General features: G+C 42.9%; 1 protein-coding gene and 1 pseudogene across 1 annotated transcript; one reads left to right on the forward strand and one right to left on the reverse strand.

Annotated features, from left to right (window-relative positions):
* The first annotated feature begins 10,499 nt into the window (after positions 1 to 10,499).
* LOC129867515 (keratin, type I cytoskeletal 13-like) lies at positions 10,500 to 15,862 on the forward strand (annotated as a pseudogene).
* Positions 15,863 to 17,542: 1,680 nt separating this feature from the next.
* On the reverse strand, positions 17,543 to 20,940 carry LOC129828885 (gastrula zinc finger protein XlCGF57.1-like). The gene is made up of 2 exons (XM_055890163.1): positions 20,614 to 20,940; positions 17,543 to 19,593 (listed from the first exon to the last, which is right to left on the reverse strand). The coding sequence occupies exon 2, from the start codon at positions 19,417 to 19,419 to the stop codon at positions 17,881 to 17,883; it is 1,539 nt and encodes a 512-aa protein (XP_055746138.1). The 5' UTR covers positions 19,420 to 19,593; positions 20,614 to 20,940; the 3' UTR covers positions 17,543 to 17,880.
* Positions 20,941 to 21,191: the final 251 nt, after the last annotated feature.

Consider the following 21,191-nt stretch of genomic DNA (forward strand, 5'->3'; position numbering starts at 1 on the left):
AACTTCATGAAATAGTTTCAGTTGTGAGTGGTGAGGTGGAACTCGGTGTTAGCCTGATTACTAAGTATGGGGTGTCACCTAGTGTTGGGTTTAGGGATGCAAGTAGATGTTAAGCAAACCTACATATACATGTCCCAGCACGATAGTCTAACCTATTTACATGAAACATATTTGCATGAAATATGTTATTTCCAGCACTCATTTACTGTGAAATGTAATATGATACAATATGATACAATTCAGGTCAAAGTAAAAAGTTTGACAGCCATTCCCAATCTCCACTTTGTGTCAGGATTATCAGAAGAACAAGTTACTCCAGGGTGGAACCACCCAAGAGGCCAGGTATATAGAAAATCAAGTATGAATGGGTAGGACTTAACCCCCTATTGACGCACCGGTGTTTCAATATAAGTAACATAATAAAAAAATCACCATCAAACTTCATCAGTTTAAGCTGTAGATATCTGTTGCTTGGGCTTGCATGGGCTGCGTCTCAATCCACCGCATCCGCCCTTCCGTCGCCCTTCCGCATCTGCAGTAGAAAGTGGCAGATCTACAGCGCTGTGTGTCAGACCAGGAGACATTCCCGAAAATTGGTCTTCTCACAAAAACGTCTGCAGCATCCAAACGGTATACTATAGATATAATGGAATACTACAAGCAAGCCTGTTTCTCCCCCCAGTCAGAGGCAGCCTGCCTGTCTCCCAGACTCTGACTAGCAGTAACAATCTATCCTCCTCTGCATTATGTTCAGAAAATATATTTGTAGGCCTAAATTGTGGGGGGGAAACACTAATCGTGTTTATGCAACCTAATAGTCACCCCTAGAATACTTCCAGAAACAATTACATTTTTATTTCAAATTGAGAAAATCTACAATAAGAATTGACCCACCCTAGTCATAGGAATGTGACATTGCACAGCAGAAAGATTATTTATTCTTCTTTTTCTTCTTGATTTCAATATGGAATGAGTACTGGTATTTGTATGTTCTGTTTCATATTGAATAAAAGGCTAATTTGAAGGAGTACATTTGTATATGTACTCCTTGTACTTCCTGTTTGGGTTGGCGCCCCCCCTTGGGTTGTGCCGTGGCGGAGATCTTTGTGGGCTATACTTGGCCTTGTCTCAGGATGGTAAGTTGGTGGTTGAAGGTATCCTTCTAGTGGTGTGGGGGCTGTGCTTTGGCAAAGTGGGTGGGGTTATATCCTGTCTGTTTGGCCCTGTCCGGGGGTATCATTGGATGGGGCCACAGTGTCTCCTGACCCCTCCTGTCTCAGCCTCCAGTATTTATGCTGCAGTAGTTTATGAGTCGGGGGGTTAGGGTCAGTCTGTTATATCTGGAGTACTTCTCCTGTCTTATCCGGTGTCGTGTGAATTTAGGAATGCTCTCTCTAATTCTCTCTTTCTTTCTTTCTTTCTTTCTTTCTTTCTTTCTTTCTCTCTCTCGGAGGACCTGAGCCCTAGGACCATGCCTCAGGACTACCTGGCATGATGACTCCTTGCTGTCCCCAGTCCACCGGGCCGTGCTGCTGCTCCAGTTTCAACTGTTCTGCCTGCGGCTATGGAACCCTGACCTGTTCACCGGACGTGCTACCTGTCCCAGACCTGCTGTTTTCAACTCTAGAGACAGCAGGAGCGGTAGAGATACTCTCAATGATCGGTTATGAAAAGCCAACTGACATTTACTCCTGAGGTTCTGACTTGTTGCACCGTCGATAACTACTGTGATTATTATTATTTGACCATGCTGGTCATTTATGAACATTTGAACATCTTAGCCATGTTCTGTTATAATCTCCACCCGGCACAGCCAGAAGAGGACTCTAGGTTTCTTCCTAGGTTTTGGCCTTTCTAGGGAGTTTTTCCTAGCCACCGTGCTTCTACACCTGCATTGCTTGCTGTTTGGGGTTTTAGGCTGGGTTTCTGTACAGCACTTTGAGATATCAGCTGATGTAAGAAGGGCTATATAAATAAATTTGATTTGATTTGATTTGTATAATTTTGTTATATTGTTTTGTAACAATAGTAGCAGTTAATTCAATTGGGGCAGGCGTGGGGCATGCAGGTGCATGAGATGTTCCCCCGTGATAAAAGGGAGGCATGAATGAAAAGGTTCGGGACCACTGGCCTAGCTGATTATGTAGGGAAGGCTATCAACTCAGCTATATATTTTGTATGGCAAGATGTTGCATTGGAATGTTAAGTCAGTTGATTCACAGGACTGAGATAGGAAGGAGTTCCCTCTAGCAGGTCTTCTAGGCTCATACACGTGCAGTCAGCGTGCTCTGATCATAACCCTCCGGTGTCTTAGCTTTGTCTTTGAGTTTAGTAGCCATTTTAGAAAGGCCTACTACATGGTGGTATTGAGCTTTTGAAAGGGTTTGGTCTGATCTCATTGTTTTAAGTCTGGCATTTAAACACACTATCAGAGGATTTTCACCAAACTGAGACAAAATAATGTAGATTGTTTTTGTTATGATACTGTAAAACACAGTTATTTTTTGCTGGTGTTTGAAAAGATTGATGACTATCAAACCAAAAATAGTCACCACAGCAGGCTCAACCTATCTGAGCATACCACAGATCTCCCTCTCTTCCTCCTCCTCTCTGGGCAGCTGTGGGGCCCTGGCTGCGTGGCGTGCCACCCTGCCCCTGTCCTCCCACCTCCTCCGGACCACACCCTCCCGCAGCTTTATTAACCTGGCTGCCTCCATCACTGCCTGCAGGATGGAGTACTCTGAGAGCCGCACACTAGGATGAGACTTCATGACGCACACAACTCCTCTCTGCCCCTCTGTCTTTCAGCCCCTGTTGACCACAGGTGATTCTAAAGCCCCACTTTCCTATTCTCAACTTCAATGCCCTTCAGTTAACATGTGGTTGGATTGAAATAGATCGGATATCTTTCCTATATCACAAGCCAACCTGGTTTCAATGATGTTTCTAGAGACAATATCTCTCTCATCATCACTCAATACCTAGGTTTACCTCCACTGTATTCACATCCTACCATACCTTTGTCTGTACATTATCCCTTTAAACTATTTTATCGCCCCCAGAAACCTCCTTTTACTCTCTGCTCTAGTAGCTCTAGGCGACCAATTCTCATAGCTTTTAGCCGTACCCTTATCCTACTCCTACTCTGTTCCTCTGGTGATGTAGAGGTGAATCCAGGCCCTGCAGTACCTGGCTCCACTCCTATTCCCCAGGCGCTCTCTTTTGATGACTTCTGTAACCGTAATAGCCTTGGCTTCATGCATGTTAACATTAGAAGCCTCCTCCCTAAGTTTGTTTTGTTCACTGCTTTAGCACACTCTGCCAACCCGGATGTTTTAGCCGTATTCTGAATCCTGGCTTAGAAAGACCACCAAAAATTCAGACATTTTCATCCCCAATTACAAGATCTTCAGACAAGATAGAACGGCCAAAGGGGGCGGTGTTGCAATCTACTGCAAAGACTGCCTGCAGAGTTCTGTTATACTATCCAGGTCTGTTCCCAAACAATTTGAACTTCTACTTTTAAAAATCCACCTCTCTAAAAACAAGTCTCTCACCGTTGCCGCCTGCTATAGACCACCCTCTGCCCCCAGCTGTGCTCTGGACACTATATGTGAACTGATTGCCCCCCATCTATCTTCAGAGCTCGTGCTGCTAGGCGACCTAAATTTGAACATGCTCAACACCCCAGCCACCCTACAAACTAAGCTTGATGCCCTCAATCTCACACAAATTATCAATGAACCTACCAGGTACCACCCCAATTCCGTAAACACGGGTACCCTCATAGATATCATCCTAACAAACTTGCCCTCCAAATACACCTCTGCTGTTTTCAACCAAGATCTCAGCGATCACTGCCTCATTGCCTGCATCCGTAATGGGTCAGCGGTCAAACGACCTCCACTCATCACTGTCAAAACGCTCCCTGAAACACTTCAGCGAGCAGGCCTTTCTAATCGACCTGGCCGGGGTATCCTGGAAAGATATTGATCTCATCCCGTCAGTAGAGGATGCCTGGTCATTTTTTAAAAATGCCTTCCTCACCATCTTGAATAAGCATGCCCCATTTAAGAAATTTAGAACCAGGAACAGATATAGCCCTTGGTTCTCTCCTGACCTGACTGCCCTTAACCAACAGAAAAACATCCTATGGCGTTCTGCATTAGCATCGAACAGCCCCCGTGATATGCAACTTTTCAGGGAAGCCAGAAACCAATATACACAGGCAGTTAGAACAGCCAAGGCTAGCTTTTTCAAGCAGAAATTTGCTTCCTGCAACACAAATTCAAAAAAGTTCTGGGACACCGTAAAGTCCATGGAGAATAAGAACCCCTCTTCCCAGCTTCCAACCGCTCTGAAGATAGGAAACACTATCACCAACGACAAATCCACTATAATTGAGAATTTCAATAAGCATTTTTCTACGGCTGGCCATGCTTTCCACTTGGCTACCCCTACCCCGGACAACAGCACTGCCCTCCCCTCTGCTACTCGCCCAAGCCTTCCCCATTTCTCTTTCTCCCAAATACAGTCAGCTGATGTTCTAAATGAGCTGCAAAATCTGGACCCTTACAAATCAGCCGGGCTAGATAATCTGGACCCTTTCTTTCTAAAACTATCTGCTGAAATTGTTGCCACCCCTATTACTAGCCTCTTCAACCTCTCTTTCGTGTCGTCTGAAATCCCCAAAGATTGGAAAGCAGCTGCGGTTATCCCCCTCTTCAAAGGGGGGGACACCCTTGACCCTAACTGCTACAGACCTATATCTATCCTACCCTGCCTTTCTAAGGTCTTCGAAAGCCAAGTCAACAAACAGATTACCGACCATTTCGAATCCCACCACACCTTCTCCGCTATGCAATCTGGTTTCAGAGCTGGTCATGGGTGCACCTCAGCCACGCTCAAGGTCATAAACGATATCGTAACCGCCATCGATAGGAAACAATACTGTGCAGCCGTATTCATTGACCTGGCCAAGGCCTTTGACTCTGTCAATCACCACATCCTCATTGGCAGACTCGACAGCCTTGGTTTCTCTAATGATTGCCTCGCCTGGTTCACCAACTACTTCTCTGATCGAGTTCAGTGTGTCAAATCGGAGGGTCTGTTGTCCGGGCCTCTGGCAGTCTCTATGGGGGTGCCACAGGGTTCAATTCTTGGACCGACTCTCTTCTCTGTTTACATCAATGATGTCGCTCTTGCTGCTGGTGATTTTCTGATCCACCTCTACGCAGACGACACTATTCTGTATACTTCTGGCCCTTCTTTTGACACTGTGTTAACAACCCTCCAGGCGAGCTTCAATGCCATACAACTCTCCTTCCGTGGCCTCCAACTGCTCTTAAATACAAGTAAAACCAAATGCATGCTCTTCAACCGATCGCTGCCTGCTCCTGCCCGCCTGTCCAACATCACTACTTTGGACGGCTCTGACTTAGAATATGTGGACAACTACAAATACCTAGGTGTCTGGTTAGACTGTAAACTCTCCTTCCAGACTCACATCAAACATCTCCAATCCAAAGTCAAATCTAGAATTGGCTTCCTATTCCGCAACAAAGCATCCTTTACTCATGCTGCCAAACATACCCTTGTAAAACTGACCATCCTACCAATCCTCGACTTCGGTGATGTCATTTACAAAATAGCCTCCAAAACCCTACTCAATAAATTGGATGCAGTCTATCACAGTGCCATCCGTTTTGTCACCAAAGCCCCATATACTACCCACCACTGCGACCTGTACACTCTCGTTGGCTGGCCCTCGCTTCATACTCGTCGCCAAACCCACTGGTTCCAGGTCATCTACAAGACCCTGCTAGGTAAAGTCCCCCCTTATCTCAGCTCGCTGGTCACCATAGCAGCACCTACCTGTAGCACGCGCTCCAGCAGGTATATCTCTCTAGTCACCCCCAAAACCAATTCTTCCTTTGGACGCCTCTCCTTCCAGTTCTCTGCTGCCAATGACTGGAACGAACTACAAAAATCTCTGAAACTGGAAACACCTATCTCCCTCACTAGCTTTAAGCACCAGCTGTCAGAGCAGCTCATAGATTACTGCACCTGTACATAACCCATCTACAATTTAGCCCAAACAACTACCTCTTTACCTACTGTATTTATTTATTAATTTATTTTGCTCCTTTGCACCCCATTATTTCTGTCTCTACTTTGCACTTTCTTCCACTGCAAACCAACCATTCCAGTGTTTTTTTAGTTTTTATTTGACTTGCTGTGTTGTACTCACTTCGCCTCCATGGCCTTTTATATATTTTTATTTTTATTTATTTATACATATATTTGTTTGCCTTCACCTCCCTTATCTCACCTCACTTGCTCATATTGTATATAGACTTATTTTTCACTGTATTATTGACTGTATGTTTGTTTTACTCCATGTGTAACTATGTGTTGTTGTATGTGTCGAACTGCTTTGCTTTATCTTGGCCAGGTCGCAATTGTAAATGAGAACGTGTTCTCAATTTGCCTACCTGGTTAAATAAAGGTTAAATAAATAAATAAAATAAATAAATAAAAAATGTATACTCCTGACGTGTTTTTTTCAAGTGTACCTGAGTGGTCCTATGAGCATCTTCTTCATGGATCCCCCTATCCTTCCCCATTCAGTTATGACACTACTGTAGAACGGGGAGATTCTCACAAACACAATGGTGATCTACGTGTTGCTCTACGACTCCCACAAGTGTCCCGGGTCTCAACTAAAGGTAACCCATACAAATTAATGGAAGTATGGAGGTAGTTTTGTGCCAACAAAAATAAAGAGTTAAATATGTGTAAAAAAAATATATATATATATTATTTTCCTGAGCTTTCTTATAACTCCTAGGTATAGGTCAGACACTTCAAAACCTTATTTCTTATAATACATGTTTTGACTATCTTTTTTGACATTTGTGAATGTGTTTGTTATTCAATGCATTTCTATGGGCTATGCTGTAGCAGGAAAGGCCAAATTCAAAATTTTATCAAAAAATATACATATATTATTTTTTGATAGATAAAGGGGTCGTAAAATTACAAATCAAATAGCTAAATGATCCATGTTAACAATTCCATATGTCAGCTTAGATCAATCAACTACTTATCTTACTTACAGTTGAAGTCAGAAGTTTACATACACTTAGGTTGGAGTCATTAAAACTCGCTTTTCAACCACTCCACAAATTTCTTGTTAACAAACTATAGTTTTGGCAAGTCGGATAGGACATCTACTTTGTGCATGACACAAGTAATTTTTCCACCAAATGTTTACAGACAGATTATTTCACTGTATCACAATTCCAGTAGGTTAGAAGTTTACATACACTAAGTTGACTGTGCCTTTAAACAGCTTGGACAATTCCAGAAAATTATGTCATGGCTTTAGAACCTTCTGATAGGCTAATTGACATCATTTCAGTCAATTGGAGGTGTACCTGTGGATGTATTTCAAGGCCTACCTTCAAACTCAGTGCCTCTTTGGTTAACATCATGGGAAAATCAAAAGAAATCAGCCAAGACCTCAGAAAAACAATTGTAGACCTCCACAAGTCTGGTTCATCCTTGGGAGCAATTTCCAAATGCCTGAAGGTACCACTTTCATCTGTACAAACAATAGTACACAAGTATAAACACCATGGGACCACGCAGCCATCATACCGCTCAGGAAGGAGACGCGTTCTGTCTCCTAGAGATGAACGTACTTTGGTGCGAAAAGTGCAAATCAATCCCAGAACAACAGCAAAGGACCTTGTGAAGATGCTGGAGTAAACAGGTACAAAAGTATCTATATCCACAGTAAAACGAGTCCTATATTGACATAACCTGAAAGGCTGCTCAGCAAGGAAGAAGCCACTGTTCCAAAACTGCCATAAAAAAGCCAGACTACGGTTTGCAACTGCACATGGGGACAAAGATCGTACTTTTTGGAGAAATGTCCTCTGGTCTGATGAAAGAAAAATAGAACTGTTTGGCCATAATGACCATTGTTATGTTTGGAGGAAAAAGGGGGGAGGCTTGCAAGCCGAAGAACACCATCCTAACCGTGAAGCACGGGGGTGGCAGCATCATGTTGTGGGGGTGCTTTGCTGCAGGAGGGACTGGTACACTTCACAAAATAGAAGACATCATGAGGCAGGAAAATTATGTGGATACATTGTAGCAATATCTCAAGACATCATTTAGGAAGTTAAAGCTTGGTCACAAATGGGTCTTCCAAATGGACAAAGACCCCAAGCATGCTTCCAAAGTTGTGGCAAAATTAATTAAGGACAACAAAGTCAAGGTATTGGAGTGGCCATCACAAAGCCCTGACCTCAATCACATAGAAAATGTGTGGGCAGAACTGAAAAAGCGTGTGCGAGCAAGGAGTCCTACAAACCTGACTCAGTTACACCAGCTCTGTCAGGAGGAATGGGCCAGAATTCCCCCAACTTATTGTGGGAAGCTTGTGGAAGGCTACCCGAAACATTTGACCGAAGTTAAACAATTTAAAGGTAATGCTATCAAATACTAATTGAGTGTATGTAAACTTCTTGACCCACTGGAAATATGATGAAAGAAATAAAATCTGAAATGAATAATTCTCTCTACTATTATTCTGACATTTCACATTCTTAAATGAAGTGGTGATCCTAACTGACCTAAGACAGGGAATTTTTATTAGGATTAAACGTCAGGAATTGTAAAAAACTGAGTTTAAATGTATTTGGCTAAGGTGTATGTAAACTTCCGACTTCAACTGTATCTATCTACAGAGAGAATTCCTATTAAAGTCTTCTCTTTAAAGCTACAATCTGGGATTTGAGAATCTGTTCAATGGTAATCTTAATTCTTGATATACCCATTGATTCTTTGAAGAATATAACTAATACATTACTCATGACTGTACCACAACTGTCTGTCTTTATCATATTACTCCATTGTTTACAAAAAACGCTGTAAACAAATATATCATGTGGTTAAATCTATCATGTGGAAGTTGGTCCTTGCATCTAGAACACTGTCTATGAATCTGAGAGGGGCTGAATTTCCCTAGCCCCTTCCCTCAGCTGTTTACCAAAAACAAGTGGCGGGGACCCCATTTAGTTGTTTTTCAAATCACATACAGTAGCTTTAACACTCACTGGTCCAAGATGTCTTCTGGTACACTTGTATGGCCACTCCCATGACCATCCTTAGAAATAATCCACTCTTCATCCTCACCTGTCAACACATTGAACTGGTTTTCTGACCCATTTTTTCCAAACATAGAAGTCTAGTCCCGGACAAAAAATCTGATGCATGTTTTGCATTGACCATCCTTTTTAGTCCAGAACTAGGTTTAATTTTGGATACATTTTGATCTAACATCAGTTAATAATAGAGGGTTTCATAGTATGTCAAATTTAGGCCTATACATAGCAAGGAAACTATGGCAAAGAAAGATTTGCCGAAATGAAAAACCAATACATGCAGCAAATAACAGATTTGTGTGACAGTGAAGTTAGTGAAGTGCCCTGAAAGGAGTTACATTATATTTTGATGTGTACCAGTCAGATAAGGTCACGTACCAGGTGTTTCTTTCTGCATTGTGAGTCTGCATTCTCATAACACTATCATAGCAGTATGTATCAACAATTTATTTCATGTAAAGGATTAAGATATTTTAGTGTTCTATTTTTCTTTTCTTTTTTTTTGGACAAATTTTAGAATTTTCTTCCACTTTGATATTACAGAGAATTTTGTGTTGATTCTTGACAAAATGATTTTAACAACAAAATGTGGGAAAAGTCACACACACACACACACACACACACACACTGTTCTCGCACTCTAACTTCACCTCATGAAAAAGCAAACAGGTTTTAGGATTTCAAAAAGTATCTTTAACCAAACTGACTTGTAAGTTCCAGCAATGACTTTGATGTTTCATATTTGGTATACCGTAAATGCCCAAACTGAAGCAATGACTTGTAAGTTTCAACAATGACTTGTACGTTTTTCAGGAAATGCCCATATAAGTTGGGAACTATGTTCACTTTCACATTTTAGTTAATGTAAATGAACTAACTATTATTACGTTACAGTATGAAATAGCTGTGTCAGTCAAGATTACATAACGGTTGTGAATTTGTAGACGTTCAAGAATGTGATTCAAGAGGTGATTTAATACATACAATATGTCAAACTGAGCACCAGATCACTATTATTGACTACATAATTGGGTTTCTAAGTCCAGGGCATGTTTTTTACAGATGTCTTGGTTTCATCTTGTCTGTAGCGAAGATTAAGTATTCATATTGCAAAAATTGGCACAGCTTGTACAAACAGTCACATTCCACATTGGCAAAGCACATTTAAAGTTTTATTTTTTTGAATTTAGTGTTCCCCTGTTTCCTCAGATCTGTCTCATCCCTCCTTGTGTGTAAGACGCTGTATAAAAGGAACAATGGTACCTCCCTCGAATATACTCACTCCTCTTTGCAGACAGTAAGACAGCTGCAGCCTCCATCACCATGACCTCCTCCAGCAGCAGCTTCATGTCCTCTGGTGGATCCATGAGGGGAGCATCTATCAGCTCCACTCGATGTCTGGATTTGGCAGCACGGAAGATGGCAGCTGCATCAGTGGCATGAGGGCTGGCAGTGAGTACGGAGGTGCAGGTGGCTCTGGGTGCGTCCGGGTCCTTTGCTGGTGGTGGTGGTGGTGAATTCGGCTTCGGTGGAGGTGAAGGAGGAGGCTTTGGTGGAGGAGGCATGGCCACGTCTGAAGTAGCGGACAACAGTGTCAGCGGGAAGTTCGCCATGCAGAACCAGAAAAAACGTTTAGCCACCTACCTGGGCAAGGTGGCCACACTGGAGAAAGCCAACGCTGATTTGGAGATGAAGATCCACCTGTTTCTGGAGAGTAAGGCTCCCACTGACTTCTCTGCTTTCTATACTAACATTGTTGACCTCCATGCAAAGGTACATCACCTCAACCTTTTTTGTGTGGTATAGCAGTATTGTGTTCAATGTACACTGTGTTGTTGGGTTAGGGTTATGTGCACTGAGTTGTTGCTGATTTAACTTTTGGGTCTGTCGTGGCAGAGACGGACCATGTAACAAAGATTTGACTAGACAGCTGAAAATGCCTTCAGGCCCAACAAACCCAGAGTTGATGATGAGGAATATTTCAAAAGAGCAGATAATCTGTTGAAAGGATTCATATTACATCTGATTGATTTATCTTGAATATGGGTGTTGGTAATTCAAGTTGTTGTTGAGACTGAGGCGTAGGTCATGCCAAGCAACACCACTTAAGAATGTTCACAAAATACCACCATGCCCCCTTTAGGCCTTATTGCTTGTATAGTCATGACTATGACCTTTTCATTTCCTGGCTGCCATCCATCTAAAAGGAACTATTCTTCTGAGCATCGACAACGCAGGACTGTCCCATGATGACTTCAGGGAGAAGGAGGTTTTCAAACCATATGTCGCCCATGTGATCATATGTCATCAGGACAATTATGTAAACGCATGCAGGTATTAATAAAATATAAACTATGGACAAATCTCAAAAAAACTCCTATTATCATGACATTGAACACTTTTAATAAAATCATATGCATATGATGATGTGCATGATGTTATGTTTTGGATGGTATATTATATCTATGGTTATTGATAATAACAACCTTGGCTTCTGAAAAGATGAAGAGGACCCTGAAAAATGTGATATGCAGTAGGTCTCATATGATTTTGTTGACTTTTATTGTGCACGTTAAAATCTATTGAAGTGCTATGTACATGCTAATAAAGCTCAATTTGATGAGTTGTATGCAGTAAGGGGGAGTAGTACTCCCTCTGCTGGCTCAGGCTCTACAGTAGGAACGGTCAGACACTAGATCAACTCCAGTCCCAGTTTCTCAAGTACAAGATCTTTTCATATAGAGTGCATTCGGAAAGTATTTTGTTATGCCACAGCCTTATTTGAAAATTGATTAAATTGTTTTCTTTTCTCTCAATCTACATACAATACCCCATACTGACAAAGCAATAACAAGTTTAGACATTTTTGCCACTTTTTTTTTTTTTAATAATGAAATACTACGGAAGTATTCAGACCCTTTACTCAGTATTTTGTTGGAGCACCTTTGGCAGAGATTACAGCCTCAAATCTTCTTGGGTATGATGCTACAAGCTTGGCACACCTGTATTTGGGGTGTTTCTCCCATTCCTCTCTGCAGATCATCTCAAGCTCTGTCAAGTTGTATGAGGAGCATCGCTGCACAGCTATTTTCAGGTCTCTCCAGATGTTCGTTTCGGTTCAAGTCCGGGCTCTGCCTGGGCCACTCAAGGACATTCAGAGACTTTTCCCGAAGCAACTCCTGCATTATCTTGGCAGAGTGCTTAGGGTCGTTGTGTTGTTGGAAGGTGAACCTTCACCCCAGTCTGAGGACCTGAGCAGGTTTTTCATCAAGGATCTCTCTGTACTTTGCTCCGTTCATCTTTCCCTCGATCCTGACTAGTCTCCCAGTCCCTGCCGCAGCAAAACATCCCCACAGCCTGTTACTGCCACCATCATGCTTCACCATAGGGATGGTGCCAGGTTTCCTCCAGACGTGACACTTGTCATTCAGGCCAAAGAGTTCAATCTTGGTTTCATCAGAACAAAGAATCTTGTTTCTCATAGTCTGACAGCCCTTTAGGTGCATTTTGGCAAATTCAAAGTGGGTTGTCATGTGCCTTTAACTGAGGAATGGCTTCCGTCTGGCCACTCTACCAAAAAGGCCTGATTGGTGGAGTGCTGCACAGATGGTTGTAATTCTGGAAGGTCCTCCCATCTCCACAGAGGAATTCTGATGCTCTGTCAGGGTGACCATCGGGTTTTTGGTCACCTCCCTGACCAAGGCCCTCTCCCCCGATTGCTCAGTTTGGCCAGGCGGTCAGCTCTAGGACGAGTCTTCGTGGTTCCAAGCGTCTTCCATTTAAGAATGATGGAGGCCACTGTGTTCTTGGGGACCTTCTATGCTGCAGACATTTTTTGGTACTCTTCCCCAGATCTGTGCCTCAACACAATCCTGTCTTGAAGCTCTACGGACAATTACTTCGACCTCATGGCTTGGTTTTTGCTCTGACATGTATTGTCAACTGTGGGACCTTATATAGACAGGTGTGTGCCCTTCCAAATCATGTCCAATCAATTGAATTTACCACAGGTGGACTCCAATCAAGTAGTAGAAACATTTCAAGGATGATCAATGGAAACAGGATGCACCTGAGCTTAATTTTGAGTTTCATAGCAAAGGTTCTGAATACATATGTAAATGAGGTATTTCAGTTGTATTTTTTAAAATAAATTTGCAAAATGTCTAAAAACCTGTTTTCACTTTGTCATTATGGGGTATTGTGTATAGATTGATAGATTTTATTCCATTTTAGAATAAGGCTGGAACGTAACAAAATGTGGAAAAATGGAAGGTGTCTGAGTACTTTCCGAATGCACTGTATATACAGGTAACTGCCGAAATAAAGGTAACACCAACATTGTGGCGATGGCTGAATACCCGTACCTGCAATTTAAATAGTAGGCATTTGGGGTATGCGAAAAAATTACATTTTATAGCATGTGAAATATCAAAAATGTTTGAATGAATTAAATGCCAGGAAGTCATACTCATTTCGGCTTTTCATTTAGTAGAATTCGCTGCATACTATCGAGGAAGATAATTGCTTTTTGAAACTCAGATGGGTTTGACAACAGCTGTTAATCAGCTGAGGGGACCAGCTGTACCAAAATGAATGAATGTCGAGAATCAATGTAATTGCGCATTAGATGACGCGTTGCAGTAGGATGAGCCTAGAATGCTGATATTTGTTGTTTACTGCATTCGTTTTTTAATAAACAGTATGTTTTAAATAGTATGCAGAACAATAACTACACATTATGCAGTTTAAGTAAGTAGACGGCAAGCCAGACTTTGGACACGGCCAGTGTCTAAAGGCGCCTGCAAACTACGTTTGGTTTGCTCGTAGCAGAACTTGGCTAGGTGAAGCGAACATCTGTGCCTCGCATACTCCCTTAACTAAACGTCTAAGCCGTTGGGGGGAATTGTTTTAAGATGGCCATACCATGGATCATTTAGCTATTTGGATTTTAGGCCCGCTTTAGGTATTAAAAAAATACATTTAACAATTCTTTGATAAAATATAGAATTTGCCCTTTACCACTACAGCCCATAGAAAAACATTGAATAACACATTCATAAATGGCAAAAAATGTGGCCTGCTGGAGGTCATTTTGCAGGGCTTTGGCAGTGCACCTCCTTGCACAAAGGCGGAGGTAGCGGTCCTGCTGCTGGGTTGTTGCCCTCCTACGGCCTCCTTCACATCTCCTGATGTACTGGCCTGTCTCCTGGTAGCGCCTCCATGCTCTGGACACTACGCTGACAGACACAGCAAACCTTTTTGCCACAACTCGCATTGATGTGCCATCCTGGATGAACTGCACTACCTGAGCCACTTGTGTGGGTTGTAGACTCCGTCTCATGCTACCACTAGAGTGAGAGCACCGCCAGCATTCAAAAGTGACCAAAACATCAGCCAGGAAGCATAGGAAGAGAAGTTGTCTGTGGTCACCACCTACAGAATCACTCCTTTTTTGGGGGTGTCATACTAATTGCCTATAATTTCCACCTTTTGTCTATTCCATTTGCACAACAGCATGTGAAATTCATTGTCAATCAGTGTTGCTTCCTAATTGGACAGTTTGATTTCACAGAAGTGTGATTGACTTGGAGTTACATTGTGTTGTTTAAGTGTTCCCTTTATTTTTTTGAGCAGTGTATATAGTCCCTGTGTTTACTGTTAGGTACAATATCCTATTCATAAAACTAGAATAATTGAATAGATAGAGTCTATTTATATGATACAACTCCTAACAGTCCTATCTTGTCATTCTTGGATTTTTGATTGATGTTCACACTTTTCTTCACAGAATGAGGTACTATCGAAGGAGGTGATGACCAGCACGGTGACCCTGCAGAGCTTCTCCACAGAGATCCGAGATGTGAAGAGCACGCTGCAGGCTCTGCAGATTGGGCTCCAGACCTTGTTGAGCATGGTGGGATACTAGAAAAGGACAGACAACGTCCCCCAATGCAAAAATATTTATTCTGTTGTGTTGAAAAGACATTCAAAGCATGCATTAACTTTTCAGATGACTTTAGAGTGGAGTGATACAGCATTCACATTTCTTGCTGTCCACCTGAAATCACATGATGTATCCATACCATATGCTTTAAACTCATTGTTTTTCCTTTCGGTCACAGAAAGCATCCCTGGAAGGTAACCTCTTTGAGACAGAGACATTACACTACTATGTCTAGTTATCAGATGCAGGTCACCAGCTTGGAGGAACAGTTGGGAAGTCTCCGGGCTGACCTGGAGTGTCAGGGACACGAATACCAGATGCTGCTGGACATCAAGACCAGGCTGGAAATGGAGATCGCGGAGTACAGGAGACTACTGTACATGAACGATTTAATTTAAAAAATATGAATAAAAGTTTTGAAGCTCTGTGAATGTTTAATTTATCTATCTCTTCTCTTATTTGTCTAGCAGCAGTGGAATGTCCTCCAGCATGACTAAGATGGGGAAAATGGTGGACGGAGGAGCAAGTCTGAGGTGGGAAAATGTTTGAAGTGAAATAACATTACAGTAATGAAGGTTTTGATGCCCTGTGGTATTTTAATTTAATTTACTTACTTTGCTCTTATATGTTTTGCAGTAACAGCAGAATGTCATCATCCTCCACCAGAACCACAACCGTGATCACTACGATGGAGGATGGAGAGGCTAGTCTGGACCTGAAGTGGGAAAACTGTTTGGACTAAAAATTGATGATATGCTGCAGGTTTTGTAGCGGTACAATCTTATTTGTCTTGCAGTAACATCAGTGGAAGTTCCTCCACCACAACCAAGACAGTGACCATGGTGGATAGAGGAGAATCAATGTGGTGGGAAAATATTTTAAATTAAATAATTAAACAATTTAAAAAAATGAAAAATACAAGATATAGGTTTGTGACTCACCTTCTCTCCTGTTTGTCTTGCAGCAGTAGCAGCTCCACGGTGGTATCTGTGATAAAGGATATGGTGAGGTGGTCTCATGCCATACCTAGTCACACACCGAATGAGGTTCTAGTCATGGCAAGGGTCAACCCAGCTAAATTAACTAATCAAGCTATTCTTTATCTCTACAAAAATTAATTCCATTCATTTTCAAGATAAACCTGTTACATCTTAAACATAAGTGTGAGTTCTAGTGAATCTATTATAAGGGTATAATACTCAGGAAGCGTGATATATGTGCGTAAAAGTTCATTCAAATTCTTCTTTATTATGATATTGTGAACCTTACAGTACCGCTGGTGGTTGAAGGATTAAAATAATCAAATTACCCTGTCTGTGATAACTGGTATCTTCACTCTGTATCTCAGAGCAAACATGTCTATAGTGCCATAGTACTAGTGTGCAATAAAGTGTCTGTTATAACTAAGAATTGTAAAAATGACCATGAAATCACATACCTAGCAGGCAGTTGTGTAAAATACCAAAGTCGTTTGTGTTATCTGTACTTCACTATTTATATTTTAGACAGCTTTTACTTCACCACATTCCTAAAGAAAATAATGTACTTTTTTACTCTATACATTTTCCCTGAGACCCAAAATACAATTCTGAATGCTTAGCAGGACTGGAAAAGGGTCCAATTCACACTTATCAAGAGAACATCCCTGATCATCCCTACTGCCTCTAATCTGGCGGACTCATGAAGCACACATGGTTCGTTTGTAAATTATGTCAGTGTTGGATCTCCCGGGTGGCGCGGTGGTCTAGAGCACTGCATCGCAGTGCTAGCTGTGCCACCAGAGTCTCTGGGTTCACGCCCAGGCTCTGCCGCAGCCGGCCGCGACCGGGAGGTCCGTGGGGCGACGCACAATTGGCTTAGCGTCGTCCGGGTTAGGGAGGGTTTGGCCGGTAGGGTAATGTGGATATTGTAAAGTGTAAAGTGGATATTGTAAGTGGTTGTTCCACTGGATATCATAAGGTGAATGCACCAATTTGTAAGTTGCTCTGGATAAGAGCGTCTGCAAAATGACTTAAATGTAAATGTTGGAGCGTGCCTCTAGCTATCCATAAAAATAATAATAATTGTGCCATCTGATTTGCTTAATATGAGCAATTTGAAATAATTTATACTTTCGATACTTAAGTATATTTAAAACTTTTACTCAAGTAATATTTTACTGGGTGACATATGGGAGTGTTGGAGTCATCTTCTCTACAATGAAAATACTACAGTACCCATTTTTACTACAGTGCTACCAATATCTATACTACTTTCTCAGCTTTGTACACTTCTATAATAATGAGCATTGTGGCGATACAGTAGTGTGCAATTGTGGTACAACATTCAGTCTTGACCTGTTACCAATGTTCTAGTAAAGAGATTAATTTGCCGCTCCGGTAGACAATATCATAATTCACGACGAGACAAAAGAAAGGAGAGATTTGGTGTTGCATTAGTTTCTTTAATAATGAATTCCAGTACATGGTTTAGAAATTACATGTTATCAATAAGTGATTTTTCTGGAGGAAAGAAACTGGAATGGCACTCACTACAACACAGATCAGACGAGATACAAAGTTTTCTATAAGTCCCTCAGTAACTTCACTGATCCCAACATACAGACATTTGCATAATAGCAAATCAGTCAAGTTGACCCCCAAAAAACATAACTCAAAAAGCACAAAAGGTATGAAAAACGTAAGAAGTGTAAGGAAAAACATATATATATATAGTATTTATATATAAAAAAAGGAATAATACTTAAGAGGTTAAAGGTATTTAGCTACTATCAGTACTGCGGCTGCTGCTGCCACCGCTGCTGCTGCTGCTGCTGCTGGAGCTGCTCATGTCTGATCTCTCTCTTTTGTGAATTTGCTCGTGTGCTTTGAGATGGCCTGACTGGCTGAAGTTCTTCCCACACTGGAGGCAGGCGAAAGGTCGCTCCCCAGTGTGGATTTGCTGGTGTGCTTTAAGATGTCCCAAACGGCCAAAGCTCTTACCGCACTGTGTGCAGCCGAATGGCCTCACCCCGGAATGTATCTTCTCGTGTGTTTTGAGGACACCCGAGTTGCTGAATGTCTTCCCGCACTGAGAGCAGCAGTACGGTTTCTCGCCGGTGTGAATCTGCAGGTGGTTGTGGTAGCTCATTTCCTTGGTGAAGCTCTTCCCACAGTGTTGGCAGCAGAAAGGCCTCTCTCCGGTGTGGCTTAGCTGGTGGGCTTTGAGCTCCTTGGACTGCCCAAAGCTCTTCCCACACTGAAGGCAACTGAAGGGCTTCTCACCGGTGTGTAGCCGCTGGTGTGAGCGGAGGTCATCTGCTTTGGTGAAGCCCTTGGGGCAGTGGGCACAGATGTAGGGTTTCTGACCAGTGTGAATGAGCTGGTGCCTCTTCAGGTTCCCTGCCTGGCCGAAGCTCTTGCCACACTGCGAGCAGGTATACGGCCTCTCTCCTGTGTGAATGCGCTGGTGTGTTTTGAGGTTCCCCAGAGTGCTGAAATTCTTCCCACACTGGGTGCAAGAGAAAGGCTTCTCCCCACTGAGGTTACGAGGTTTGCGTGGGGTTGTGCTATGCCCTTTCGTGCTTGTGTGGCCTGGGCCTTTGCCAGCATGGGTAGACTGCAGCTCGTAGAGGCCTCCTGCGCCAGGGAACTCGTTGTCCAGCCTATGGCCTTCCATGACCCCGTCATAGCTGAGCTTGTTTAGCTCAGTCCGGAGCTCGGCCATGTGGATGGACTCTAGGCTCATTTCGGTCTTGATGTGGCTGGACATCAGGTTGGGCTCGTACTCAGTCTTGATGGCCCCGAGCTCGGTGGTGTAATAACACTGCAGGTCAGCGTGCTGCTCTGACCTGATGTAGTCCAGGCTGTCGGACACGTGGGTGATGTAGTCGAACACCAGGCTGGGCTCGTAGTGAGACTTCATAGAATACGAGTCGCTCTCGTACTCGGAGCTGTGGAAGCAGTGGAGGTCGTGGACGTGGTGCTCAGACTTGATGTAGTCCAACCCACTGATCTCCATCTTGATCTGTTCGTGGCCCAGCTCCGCCGTGCTCAGTGGCTGGATCTCTGACAGGTCCACGGTGCGGATGGGGTCCAGGTCGTCTGCGGGCTCAGTCTTCACGCAGGGCAGCATGACCATGGGCTCTGCGATTTCTGCCGCTAGCGTGCCGAGCGTGGGCGTACTGCAGTCGGACGAGAGCAGGTGGAGGGTTGGCGAAGTGCACTCAGGCCGAAGTGGATCTAGCGGTGGCGAGCCACACTCTGATGCATGCAGCGTGTCGAGTCCTAGCGTAATGCACTCTGTCTCTAACTCTGCCATGGCTGCAGAGTCCTTATGCACCCGTCTCCAGTAGTTCCAGTAATGGATCAGAGAATAGTACAACTTTGCCCTGAAAAGAGCCTTGGTCCACTTCAGTGTCCCTCTGACAGTACAGCTTGTTCTGATGCCAAGCCTTCTTCTGTGGGTTAGGAGCAAAACCTATCTTTGAAGCCCCTGGAATGAAAGAAGACAAGGGATATTAAATAATTCAGTTAAAAAAATATAACCCATTGTCCTCACTTCAATTAGAATATAGCAGGGGTAATGTAACTGATAGGCCTAGTTGGGAAAACACACACACACCTATGTATGAGAAAACACACACAGATGTGCAATGACAATAGAGATGTGCAAACTTCGAGAACTGTTTGTATTTTGTATCTCGAAAAGTTTTAATGATGGCTGGTGAGAGGTTGGCAGCCAAACGTCCTGAAATAGTTTTGGCTACTTCTAACTTCACAACATTCATGCTCATCAATTCGATGACTATACAATAACTCGCCTTGAAATATAAACATCACAAGCTACCAAAATTAAGGACTTCAATGTAAGCTTCAACATGAGTGTTCATGCAATACCTGCATGTTCTGACCAGCTAGATAGAATGACAAACCCGCCACGCACATCATGCACTAGTTGGCTGCAAGAATCTGGCGGTGATTTTTTTTCTCACCCAGTTGGTTGAGGATGGCAATAAGCAAGCTATTGGGTGACATATGAAGCGCTTTTACAAACAGCACAAACTTTTCGGAGGGGATTTTTTTTTCACCAGCCAACTCTTTGCATAATTTTAAAAAGGAATATTTCAGTTTACCAGCTGACTACTATCATACAAAGACAGGGCAAGATGCCATTTCTAGCTAACTAGCTAGCCAGTGGCCATCTTGTTTATCGCTAACGTCGATGCTGCTAGCTAGCTTTACAGATGCGTTTAACTAGCTCGATGACATGTAACTAGGAAGGAAAGAAAGTGAGAAGGCTATACTGTACTGTTACTAGCTACTTTTTTATTCACTTTGAGCGTGCATCCTGAACCCATGCAGGTAGTACTAGGCAAGTGTCGTTAAACTAAATAAATTGTCGAATTACGAAACCTGTGTTGGGCCATGCACATTCACACACTGGCATATGAGAAAGAGGTGGAAAAAGAAGGAAATCAGTATTTTTTAAAAACAGCAAGCTAGCAATAGCTACCTGCGGTTTCTCCGATTCATGGCTTTTTTAGCCTTCGGCTCGCTGTCGCCACAGTTGCTTGGCTTCAAACTGAACCGGACCCGCCACGTCCACCTCGACCGAGCAACCCTGCAACCTCCGTATTGCTTTCTCCTTTCTTTTCCTTACTCCCTCTCTCCTCTCCTCCCTCTCCCCCTCTCTCTCATTGACTAATTCTGCTTCGTTTTCACTCCCTTGACGCTTTTCCTCTATGTTTCTGCTGTGCACTTCCGTCGTCTGATGGAAATGCGCGCGCAGCTTGCATTCATCTCGCTTCATATATTGCTATCAATCCGTGGGACTCGCAACATTGTATCATTCTCTCCACTGATCTATGGACTCCGCTCGTAAACGCAGTTGTAAATCAATCACAGTATTGTCAAAGACCAGCCCTGTCAGAGACCACTCTTGTAAATCGTCCAGGCTACAACATAGGCCAGGCTAGTGCTTGCAAAAACATAATTACAGACATAAAGACAGTAACTGAACGTCTTTGATTTTATTTTTCCAATAACGTATGTATAACATATTTCACCTATTCTTGTAACATGACATAAACT

The sequence above is a fragment of the Salvelinus fontinalis genome, chromosome 2 (genome assembly GCF_029448725.1).
Source record: "Salvelinus fontinalis isolate EN_2023a chromosome 2, ASM2944872v1, whole genome shotgun sequence".
Taxonomy (NCBI): Eukaryota; Metazoa; Chordata; class Actinopteri; order Salmoniformes; family Salmonidae; genus Salvelinus; species Salvelinus fontinalis.

What these genes read in the sequence shown, in the direction of transcription:
- LOC129828885 (XM_055890163.1), bottom strand. Translation starts at nt 19,419, where the DNA reads ATGGCAGAGTTAGAGACAGAGTGCATTACGCTAGGACTCGACACGCTG.